This window comes from Canariomyces notabilis (assembly GCF_033297395.1).
Source record: "Canariomyces notabilis strain CBS 508.74 unplaced genomic scaffold N656scaffold_6, whole genome shotgun sequence".
NCBI classification, from domain to species: Eukaryota; Fungi; Ascomycota; class Sordariomycetes; order Sordariales; family Chaetomiaceae; genus Canariomyces; species Canariomyces notabilis.
Window position 1 is genome coordinate 1,106,204 of NW_027041828.1, and position 11,424 is coordinate 1,117,627.

The 11,424-nt window shown below is 54.2% G+C and overlaps 5 protein-coding genes across 5 annotated transcripts; 2 read left to right on the plus strand and 3 right to left on the minus strand.

Moving 5' to 3' along the window:
* Positions 1–482: 482 nt before the first annotated feature.
* N656DRAFT_706314 (uncharacterized protein) lies at positions 483–2,212 on the minus strand (the record flags this gene model as incomplete). Its single annotated transcript, XM_064811345.1, has 3 exons — positions 483–1,740; positions 1,821–1,922; positions 2,124–2,212. Coding segments are annotated over 3 exons (1,449 nt in total), but the record flags the coding sequence as incomplete, so codon positions are not given.
* A 1,787-nt stretch (positions 2,213–3,999) lies between these two features.
* N656DRAFT_767357 (glycoside hydrolase family 16 protein) lies at positions 4,000–5,214 on the minus strand (the record flags this gene model as incomplete). The annotated part of the gene is made up of 3 exons (XM_064813550.1): positions 4,000–4,100; positions 4,200–4,258; positions 4,532–5,214. 3 exons carry the CDS (start codon positions 5,212–5,214, stop codon positions 4,000–4,002), a joined length of 843 nt encoding a protein of 280 aa, XP_064671953.1.
* Positions 5,215–5,725: 511 nt separating this feature from the next.
* On the minus strand, positions 5,726–7,442 carry N656DRAFT_706305 (carboxylesterase-like protein; the record flags this gene model as incomplete). The annotated part of the gene is made up of 2 exons (XM_064811344.1): positions 5,726–5,980; positions 6,057–7,442. 2 exons carry the CDS (start codon positions 7,440–7,442, stop codon positions 5,726–5,728), a joined length of 1,641 nt encoding a protein of 546 aa, XP_064671954.1.
* Positions 7,443–8,816: 1,374 nt separating this feature from the next.
* On the plus strand, positions 8,817–9,548 carry N656DRAFT_843924 (uncharacterized protein; the record flags this gene model as incomplete). Its single annotated transcript, XM_064819113.1, has 2 exons — positions 8,817–8,878; positions 8,978–9,548. Exons 1-2 carry the CDS (start codon positions 8,826–8,828, stop codon positions 9,546–9,548), a joined length of 624 nt encoding a protein of 207 aa, XP_064671955.1. The 5' UTR covers positions 8,817–8,825.
* Positions 9,549–10,331: 783 nt separating this feature from the next.
* On the plus strand, positions 10,332–11,343 carry N656DRAFT_767359 (uncharacterized protein; the record flags this gene model as incomplete). The annotated part of the gene is made up of 2 exons (XM_064813551.1): positions 10,332–11,123; positions 11,200–11,343. 2 exons carry the CDS (start codon positions 10,332–10,334, stop codon positions 11,341–11,343), a joined length of 936 nt encoding a protein of 311 aa, XP_064671956.1.
* Between the last annotated feature and the right edge of the window lie 81 nt (positions 11,344–11,424).

Below are 11,424 nucleotides of genomic sequence, written 5' to 3' on the forward strand. Positions count from 1 at the left end.
ACTATGTGGTGATGATAACGCCCTTGTCGGACTTTATTGACTTGATTTGCATGGTATTATACCATCTCGACGTCACCGCGCCTCCCAATCCTTTCTGAACCTGAAAAGTTTGCTTGGAACTTTGAGAAATACAGTCTCCAACATACGGAGAACAAAACTCGCCCTCTAGGTATCTGAGCAGGTAACATCCAAAAATGAGTTTAGCGGCCTAAGAACATCGCCTTCAAGCAACACTGAAGCTACAATACTCCTTTCCCCTAACGCTGAAAGAAAAGCAATGTGTGAAACCCAAAGCGCCTCGCCGATGGTATAATGCTCCTTCCAACCATATTCTATATCCCAGTGCCATGCCCAGAACCCGTGCCAAGCTTATCTCGGTATATATTGTATTAGATGGCGTTGTGTATACGTTTGTTTGCGCGGGGCGAATGCCCGCCTTCGTCCCGGAGGAGGTAATGGCCATATTCGACCCGTCATAATCGTCACCTCCTGGATACCGGCTCACCCAAGTCATACGACTCATCCGCTCCAGCTCTTGCAGCTTCAGCCGCGGCCGCGGCCCGTATCTTTGCCTTCTCAGCCCTCATCTTCATGATCTCCTCATCAGACAGCAGGAATTTCTGCTCGTCAATCTCTCTGTGCCAGCTGGCCGAGGGACCAGCCGGCGCTTGTACCTTGTAGGGGCGGAACGGCAGCTGCGGTTCGTTCTGTGGCGCGGCGCCGGGGAGCTCGTACTCGACCGTGTCGGACGTGTAGTGGTAGAAGCCGTCTTTTGTGGGAGGTAGCTCGGCATCGGCTTGAGGTTCTGCCAACTTGCGCACGGCGCCTTTCTCCATGGCCTCGAAATCGGCAGTCGAAGCGTAGGGCGGGAGGGGCCCCATCGAGGAGGCGCCGAGGAGTGGGGAGTCTGGCACCCATGAGAACTGGCGCTCGTGAGTGATAGGGGGAGCGGGCGCGCTGGCGTCCATGGCGTCCATCTCCATGTACCTTCGGTTGAGAATCGCTTCGTCCGGCGGCACTGTTGGTGATTTTACCAGCGGTGTGGGAGTCACCTTGTTGGGTCCGTACGATACGACGATCGGCACGGCGGGCTTTTTCGGTAGCGGGGGGTCCGCATCGGGTGGAGAAGAGTGTAACTGAGTCTTCGGGGTGGGTGTGACGGGGTTGGGCCCGTAAGATATGATAGCCGGCGTGGATGTCTGAAGCTGGGACTTAAGACGGGCAGCTGTGAGTTCTTCCCGTTCGATGCTGCGTTCACTTGTCCAGAAGCCTCCGTTGTGCGATATAGTCGGTGACTCGCCAGGCGAATGCAGATTTAAGGTTGACTGGAGCGACCGGACGTCATCATAGCCCATCGAACCCGGATAGCCGTCGAATACCGGCTGTATAGGACAGAGCGGCTCATCGGACCGCCCCGATGTGACCGAAGTTCCATTCCTCTTTTCAGGGCCTTTCCTCCCACGACGGCCATCACGACTGAAAACGCCCCATCTCAGCTCACCACCTTGCCCCCGTTGTCGGCGCCTGAAATACAAAAAGGCCGCCATGGCACCGATGGCGACGCAGCCGAGGGCGATGCCGATGCCCAAGGCGGCTTTGGCACCGGGGCTGAAATTGTCTCCCCGGGCCGAGGGCTCCTGGGAATCCACGGTGTCGGATGTACGAATTACTAACGGCAAAGCCGCTGTGCTGCGAGCCTGGTGGTCTGCTAAGGGGCACGCCAGGCTCGATGCCTGAGCGCTGATGATAGCAGGCCGGCTCGCTGTCCAGGGTTGCGTTGATTCGGCAGCAGGAGAAAGGGGTCGCTGAAATACAGTTACACAGTCGCAGGAGCTGGAGGTATCTCGAAACCAGCGAGGTCGTCGAGCGGAAAGTTTAGAAGGACGACGGCGCTCCCGTTAGATGAACTAGCATTGTCGGCTCTAGACTCTGCAAGGGTAGGACAAGCGACGGTCGAGTCAGCCAGGAACCACGGTCGGCCACGGCGTGGGCAAACGGCAGGATGGTAGCGGCTAAAGGCCAGCCACTAGTTACTGTGTAACGTGGGCGTAAACGGAATAGCGCTCACTAAACTAGAGATTTGCCAAGTGGACTCGACCTGCGATTTGGCGACCCGAGTGGACAGAAAACTTTGCGTTGGTCGCCCAGGCGAACCACACCAAGACGGTAGGGCGGGGTCCCCACAGTCCGATCGGAACGTGACTCGGATTGTTGTCGAGAGTTCGAGATAAACTCACAACAGAATTGGCGTTTTCTTTAATGGACAGTGCAAGTGGCTTGCGCTTGCGCTTGCTTCGGCAATGGCGTCGCCGGTGAGCAAATTTGGAACCGTTCACGTTAGTGAGAAGTGGAAGGCACGATAAGCGAGGCTCGGCCACAGTTGTTCCGCAGCGCCACGGGCGTTTGTTGTCGACAGTTTCGTTATGGCCATCACCGTGCGACCGAGCCAGCTGGGAATCTGTCTCACGGAGATATCTATTGATGAGATAATCAATCCAGCAAGAAAGGAGGGAAATGAATTTGCTAAGATACACGCAACGGAAGGTGCAGAGCAAAGAGCTTGTCAGCCAGGCCGGATGGATGACAGGAGATGGAACCTTCCTAACGTTAAAACACGGGTCATCATCTGGTGCGAGGTGTGGTGCTCGGCCCCGGACTTCAGACTGCCAGGGGAGGACGAAGGGCTGAGAACGGCAGTGACGGGAGATGCGATTGGACGATCTGCCGACCTGGAAACCTGGGCTGGGCTTGGGGCGCTCGCCCTTGAATAAAAACCGCGGCCGTGCAACATCGCCAGTTCCTGTCCTCCCTATCGTTACCAAGCCATTGCGATGGAATGCCCATCAAGCGATGGGTCGCTGTGTCTACCGAGGCGGTTTGACTGAAAAAGAAGCGCGGACGACAACCCCTATTAAAGCCTCATTGTCATACCGTGCTTCTCTCAGGTCACCGAGGTACCTTAATAATTACTTGGGATCATTACCTCCGTATACATGCCGTCATATCCTTGCGCGGATGGAGTGGTGTGGCGTCGGCCTACTTACCTACAGAGTCTAGGGCTGACGCCGTGATCTGATGTGGCGCTCACGGCGGCTTCACGTCAGCGCCGTCCATGCACGGGACCTGCAGAGTTGAATTCACCACAGTTGATCGGTCGATACACAAGAGAACAGAAGAAGATGCGATATTGTCCGTGGGGACTAGTAGGCTTCTCCCTCGTAAGGTAAGGTGTTGAAAACGGCATCAATCTTGCCCACGGCAGCAACTGCATAAACACCGGAGGCTCTCTATGCTCTGCGTGCTTCGCCAACCAACCTCGAATTGATTGTCGTCCATTATTGGAGCGTTAAAAAACAGCCCCTTTTTAACTTGAAAGAAGGGGCGCATTGTATCTAACAATTGTGAGTTCCTCATTGGCAGTCGGCCGCATCGCCCAAGCCTGCAAGTAGTGCAAGGGGTCGCATGCCAGTCCAGGTTGTGCCTGCACATGGGAGCATGAGCTGAAATGGGCTATCTGGCCCCCAACCAAGCAACGGGTTTCGGGTTTCGGTTTCAAATTTCAAACAGTCGCCATCGCCGTCGCTATCACCGTTGCTATTGCTGTTGACTCGGATGTGCCATTGCCTGTCGAACCTGTGTGTCGTCTTTTCTTGAGGAACCTGAACTGAGCTGACTCTTTGAGTACGTACAGGCATAAAGTCAAGATAGGAGAAGGAAAAGGAAGATGTACCTAGGTACCTTACCTAATAGTACTTAGGCGCGGTATCTATGGAGGTATTGTACTGTGGACGGTGGACGTTATGGTATATGCGCTTTGTGCTGTCAATATGTGCCTTAGATAAATAAAGGGGGTAGGTACCAACGAACTCTGACCTGCATGGTCTGGAAGGAGTCGAAGGACCGAGTCGTACCCCAATATCCAAGTGCTAGCGCCCCCGGAGTAATTCCTATAAAATCAAATCTCGGTGCTGCCGGCAACTCGTCTACGGTCTGGCAATTTCAAAGCAAGCCGGGCGAGCCGTGCCCGGAACCGAGGAAACAAAACTCAGGCCTTAGGCAAGGTAGCCTTAGGTTAGGGGACGAGCCTCCGAGGGATGAGTCTAAAGACAATACACAATACATTAAGTACCTATCAATGTAGGTACCTAACCTACTTTACTTCTAGTCAGATCGAATGCCGCAGTAGGTAGGTACCTTACCTCCTAGTAGTGCCTGACCTCCGTCATGAATTATAACTCCAAACTTCCAAGTTCCGGACCTGGAACAACGTGTCTATATGCAACGGGAAGAATGGTTAGTGGTCAACTTGAGCCCCCTCCATACAGTAAGGGATGTGGACGACTGCCGCGTAATTTACCCTCATTCGGTCCAGGTGAGCCCGAAGAGCCCTCCATCTGGAGATTGATAATCCTGCGCCAGCCCAAGTTCAGTCAGACCTGAAGACCCGGATCAACCCCCCACGGATGGAGCCAGATGTCCTCCCAGGATGAATACCCGTCCAAGGAACAATACCAGAGAGAGGCGAACTCACAAATACATAGCCTGCCCCACGAACCCCCTCCCATACTGCGTCTCAACAAGCCTCCCGTCCATAAAAAACCTCACACTCACATCCCTTCCATTCCCCGCATCCCTTACCTCACACCGGATAGCATGAAACTCGCCCGGATTCGGATACTCCACATCCCTCGCCCGCACCTGCGAGGACGTATTGAACGTATTAAACGAGATCTTGCCCGACCCTTTCCACTCGGCCATGTCGATCTCGGGCGGCCAGCCCTTAACCCCCGTCAACCAAAACGCCGGCCAGGTGCCCCGGGTCGTGGTAGCCTTGAACTCGGCCGAGAAATCGTACCCGCCTCCACGGGATACGTTGAAATGCTCCTTTGCGTGGACAGCGCCGGAGAGGTAGCGGATGGGGATCTGTTTGCCGCCGTGCGAAGCGGGTTTTTCGCCGCTGACGCGTCGTGCGGTGAGGGTTAGTGTGCCCGAGGACGGGTCGAGGCGGACTTGAGATGGTGTCATTCGGGCTGCGCCGTTGTGGTCGGTGCCCCAGGGGTAGTTGTGGTTCCAGTCGGTGGCGAAGGCGGATTGGGAGGTGAAGCTGGTGGCGGGGATCATGATGTGTTTGGCGAGGGCGGGATGGTAGGGGAGGAAGCCGTGCGCTGCTACTAGCAGCAGGCTGGCTGCGAGATGAGTGGTGAGAGGCTTCATAGTGGTTTGGCTGGCTTATAGGTTGGAATTAATGATGGAAAAGGGGTGAAGATCGGAGGTGGACGCGGCGCAAAGCCATTCCCGGGGCGAACCCCCTTATAGTGCCTGTGATACTATAGCACTCAGAATCCTGGACAAATAGCAAGATAAAATAGCCGTTTGTGGCCGTAAAGGTTCAGGTAGGAGAGCCAAGCCATCGGGCTATTCGAAGGCATGGTAATCGCGGGGGTTACGTGATTAATATACCCGGGGGCCGGCAGAGGATTGGAGTGTTGCGCTTCACGAAGGGACGGAAATCAGTATACACGGGACCATTTCTTCCGCCCCAACCTAGCAGGTACCTCCGACATGGACTTATACTACCAAAAGAATCCACGGGGACTTTCAAACTTATGTCCATGTATCTTCAAGCTGTCTATGTGGTGTTCAGGTGCCTAGTATAGACCCCTGCAGTGGTCATTATGTTGCTGCTTGATAGAGACATCCTCATCGACATACACGTACTAAGACGTTATATCGGCACCTTGGGTGCCATAGACTTCCAGAACTCACAACGCTCTTTCAACCGTTCATACTCCGTCTGATCAAATGAATCAGGGGTGACTACAAACTCGCGCCCCGACCCCACAAACGGGACACTCGGTACTGAGTCGCTCATCAGCTTGAGAGCATTCGGGTCACCGCGCATGAGGAACGAGGCGATGGCGCCGGTGAAACCGCGGTAATGAAGCGGATCGGATGGCTGTTTCTGGTTGGGAAGATACCACTGATTCATGTTAATGTCCGGAAAAAAAAAAGGGCAGGCAGACATGATAAGGGATTGGGACTCAGGGGTCACATACCCAATCTACATCGGAGGCATGGTTGGCTGGTGAGATGCTGTACTCCCCGATCCATCCACGATGATCCTTATCATCCCTCTTGGCCCCGTTGGCCACGAGGTTGACCGTCCACAGGTTGGGACAAGCCAACACACTGTCCCTGTAGATCATGCTAGCTCGGGTGAACGTGTCGTTGTATTGCAGCGTCTCGGTGGTTCCCTCGGCTGGATACAGACGCTTGACAGCTTTCAAGCCGTCATTTCCCAACTTGGGTAGATAACCCTTTAGCCATTCATCGAAGGATGCTTCGCTGCTGTTGAACGGGGGAGTGCCGGAACGTGTAGCCTCTCTCAAGCCAGGAGGCATGAAGTAGTCGCCCTCACGGGTGTTGTACATGCCAAAGGCGGTCTCAATCTTGACGTCCGCTGGAGTGACTTTTGACAGCGGTTTTGAGAGAAAGGTTCCATCAATGACTGGTGCCCAGGTATACTGCGAAGGACCGTAGAGCCCGCTGTTGACAAGGATGGTGTTGGCGGCTTCAAGACTTTCCAGGGGAAGTGATTTGAGACACTGTAACCCGTTGGGGTTTCCAGCGCATCCCGTGAGGTTCAGCAATCTATCGTACAGCTCCTGTGCCTCCGGGCTGTCGTACTTGTATGTCTTGGGCCAGTATGGGCTGGAGATCAGGGCACGCTTGAACAGCACTTCGCGTCTGCGACCGGCGGCAACCGTCTGTGCCACGACAGAACCGGCTCCTGCTGACTGGCCCCATATGGTGATAGCGTTTGGGTCACCGCCGAAGTGGGAAATGTGCTTGCGCACCCATTTCAGCGCGGCTTCCTGGTCCAGCAGTCCGACGTTGAGGTCTGATTCGGGATCTGCGGCAACCTCTTTTCCGGGAAGGAAGCCAAAAACGTTGATTCTGTAATTCGGGTGGACAAACAGGATGTCGGTCGATTCTGAGACGTTTAAGACAGGAAATAGTTGGGGTGCCGACGCTGAAATGTTAAGAGCCTGGGAAGCGGTGCCGTACACGAAGCCGCCGCCGTGGAAAAATACCACAACGGGCTTAAGCGGCTGGCCTCGTCTCCATGGTCGAGAGTAGAGTCCCAAGTAGAGGCAGTCCTCGGAGCCTGTGCTTCTGGAGGGACAGGCAGAGAAGGCCCGAGTCGAGTTGTAAACTCCAGAGACGCGTGTTGGCGGCTGTGGCGCTCGAAATCTCCTGTCACCTATAGGCGGCGCGGCAAAGGGGATCTTCTGCCAATATGAGATGTTGTACTGGCTGCTGTATGCGCCTTGAAAGGTGCCGTAGTCAAGAGAAGCTGTAAGGCTATCGCCGTGACCCGGAACACAGGCTGAGGTGACTAAAACGGGCAGGCAACCCTGGACGAGATGTCGTAACAGCATATCTTAGACCTGTAGAATACCAGATCTAAACAAGAAACGTCCACCTCTTACCAAGGCACACGAGTTATGTGCCGTGGGTAGTATACGATGGATGATGTCTGTGACTACCTAGGTAAGTATAACCTGCTAGGACATACCGGGTAGATTCCTCCCATCGCTTTGTCGACAGAGCCCGGTTCAATTATTAGGCTAAAGCAGGATTCTTCGGTTCTCCCAGGGTCTGGTCGGGCGCACGAATAATGTCAGAAGTCATTGGAGGGGACAACGTCAAAGTCCATTTCTCCTCATTTGGTTTCTCCGCAAACGAGGAGAAAATGAAGCTTGTAACTGCCCTGTGTAGCTGTTGTCCTCCAGCTAAGGGCGAGTCTCTCGGTCTTCGGTAGAATTCCACGCGAAGCTACAATCCTTCTCGGAATTGATGTGAAAGCAGGGCCCAGGCCGGGCTCTCCGCACTCTACTATGACCTAAGACGTTGAGACACCCATTCCGGGGAGACGGAAGTTACCTTAACGTTGAGACCTACCTAGCTACCAGCAACGGGTAGAATCGCCCGACTACTAGTATAGATATGGTAAGCGTAGAAGCATTACCTAAAATGTTAGAGAGGTCTCAACGGAGAAACCCATGCACCTGCTATAGACGGATGCGTAATGAAATCGAGCTTGGTTATTCGGCGGCGGGTAAAGAGCGGTCTCGAGTCCTCGACATCGAATACATATAAAGAAGTCACGGTGCATGATGAGACAGAACGAGAAGAGATATTAGGATAAGAAGATGGCACCAGACGGAGTGATAGCAAAGAGACTACCATACCAGGCACCGTTCTTTCCTTCTGTTATTTGTGGCTGTTCTTGTATCATGTTTGAAAGTTGAAGTTTAGGAAGTTGCTTATCCGCATCTACTGGTGTGTACGGAGTACAGTACAAAAGGTACCTCCGTACGGAGGGGGATCTCCAAAGCGGGAAATTGCTTGTGGGTCCCGGTCATTTCTTGGCGATCCACCAAGATTTCCCAGGGCGCGTTCTCGATCGAATTCTTCAACACAGAACGACTTTGATGTAACCGCTTTGTACTGGTGAAAAGGGTCACTCTCAAATGGGGACGCGACGACGACGCATTCCGGGGAAGATCACAGGTTGTTGGCCAGTGTGGCTAGAAAGGCTGACATCGGCCAAATAAACGTTGAATCGGGTGGAATATTACGGACATGGATTAGTCGCGCTCGTAGCGTCCTCCACAAGATGTTCCTCTTGTTCGGGGACCGTTACGATTCTTTCTTTGGTCTGATGCGTGTTCTGCCAAGAACAGGCCAATTTTAATTCAAGGGGAACATAAACACAACCCACTCCACTTCATCTTATGAATCTTTGTCCTGCAACTTGAATGAACACGACCAGCGGCACCAGCCACAGCCTTTGTGTGCCCGAGGTACCCTCGTGAGATCCCACGCGTTGTCGCGTCGTATGGGTAAGACATAAACAGCTTTGCGAAACGCGATCTCTATGGGGTTCGGCTAATGATGCTTCCTCAGTCAGTGCTACAGTATCGTCGTGCCCTGCCGCGGCCGGGACGCAGCTGGTCCGCCTGGACTGCGTCCCGGTTCGCCTGGACCCGAGCCCGCCGCTGGAGCAACCATCGCCAAATGTTCAACCATCGCCTCTTACGGCTGGACACTTTGGGACGAAGCCATTGCCAACCACCCAGTCAGCACCAGTCAGGAACAAGCCCGGGCCGAAGCCTAAACCCGTGACCGATCGAATCAAGAAAAAGCCTGGGCCGAAGCCCAAACCGTTGAGCGAACGGATCCCGGTTACCAAGCCAGTGACACGAATACAAAGAACCTATTCGAAGGAGGAAAAGATCCAGGTTCTCACCTTCTTAACCAACCACAAGATGCTCCGGACCCGAACGCAGATATCTCGCCGTCGAAGCGGCGCCGATGTGACGGTGGATTCGCTCACATACCGCGACGTTACCTTCCAGGAAGCAAGCGACTTCTTCAAGATACCCGCGAGCACGATATCTCACTGGTGGACCGCGCGCAACGAAATACTACAGAACCAGGGCCGTGAGAGCGCACCTTCGTTTTGGTCCGTCGTCCTATGAGACTAGGTCTCAGTACCAGTCGTGGGCCATTACCAGAACGAGGGTTCTCTGCCGGCTCAATTCATTTGGGCTTTATATAGGGGTCGGAGGTCATTTCGCATTTACGCGACCAAGTGTGCCCTGTTCTTGCCATTCCAATGGATAAGGTATCAGCGGGCGATTTGACGAGCCTATCGTGACGCAGTCTACAGCCGGCGCACACGAAGGGCTGTTGAAAACTCGAAGGAGCGCTCAGGTCATGATTAACGGCTGGTGCTTGGTGAAGGAATCCTTTGGACGTCAGGTGTCCGGTTTATGCCAAGAAAGGGGTTGATGTACCTGTTGTCCCGCATCATGATTTGATGGGATTGAATGCCGGAGAAGATGCCGAGATCTGCACGAGCGGGAGTCGAGCCAGATCTGCGTCATCAAGCGGTGGGATGAACTGTACAAGTACCGTGCATTGTACATCATCTCTGACCAAGCTCGCAACTTAGGTTAGGGGAGCTGATTCTAGCTGATCATTTTCAATTGATCATTGAAGGCAATTGGAACGCTGGATTCTATCGTTTCTTTCCCGGTCTCATGCTGCTGAGGTGGCATCCGATGCAAACGCTTACTCAATGCCGGCATTTGTTCCGCAATCCGTTATCCGACGGCAAGCGCTATCTTATACCCCTCCCCCGCCATCACCACCAGTCCCTTGCAGCTGCAGTATTTACAACCCCGGAATTCCAGTCTCGTAGGCTCTCAACAACAACAGCAACCAGGCAAGCCAGCAGTCAAGAAAAGAAACCCTTCAACATGGCAGCCGACAAGACGGCCAAGTGGGAGCAGCAGATCCAGCGCAACCCCCACCCCGACTTCAAGAAAGTCGAAGCTTCCCGGCCGCCCTTTGACAGCAGCAAAACCTTCAACTACACCCAAACGCCCGATCCCAACTGGACCTTTGGCTCAGGCGCCAACTCACTCTCCTCATCATCAGAAACACAACCAGGGACGAAAGACCAAGAGAACGAAAAATCCCACCGAGCAATTGACCCGTACGCCCCCGGCCGCCCAGCCGGGCTAAACTACAAACTCCTCATCTCGGCCATCGTCCCACGGCCGATCGCCTTCCTTTCAACACGCTCTGCCGACGGCCAGACAACCAACTTAGCCCCCTTCAGCTACTTCCAAGTAATCGGCCACGACCCGCCGCTGTTCACCGTGGGGTTCGCCTCGGCGCTGACCGATTCCGCGCGGGGGACAAAAGATTCCCTGCGCAACCTGCACGAGCGCGGGGAGTGTGTCATCAACATCGTCTCCGAGTCCTTCGTCGAGGCCGCCAACAGCACCAGTGTTAACGCGCCTTATGGTGTTAGTGAGTGGGATGTCAGCGGGTTGACGCCGGTTTATGATTGCCAGACTGTGCCGGGTATTGCGAGGGTTAAGGAGGCGGTTTTTGCCATCGAGGGCAAGCTGGAGAGTCTGCGCGAGTTTGAGAGTCGGGTTGAGAAGGGTAAGGTTACGGCTACGCTGGCTATTATTGAGGGGACGAGGTTCTGGGCGAGGGAGGATGCGGTTAATGAGGAGGGGAGTATTATCGATCCGAAGGTGAGTTTCTTTTCCCCTTCACTCGGTGCCGCAACAAAGGGGGTGTTAAAGGCGCTGACTTCCTGTGTGTGTTTAGGTGCTCCGGCCGATAAGCAGGCTGGGGGGTATTACGTACGGTAGGGTGACGGAGGGGTTTGAGCTCCCCAGGCCGGACTTTGAGAAGGACCTCGGCGGCATGGAGGGCGCCAGCAAATTGAAGAGCAAACACCCAGCTAACTAAGTCAGTTTCTCGAGTGGTTTTGCAACTAATCCATGAGTATCACGAGATAGATAGATGAAGAACGGAAGAAATAGACCAGCA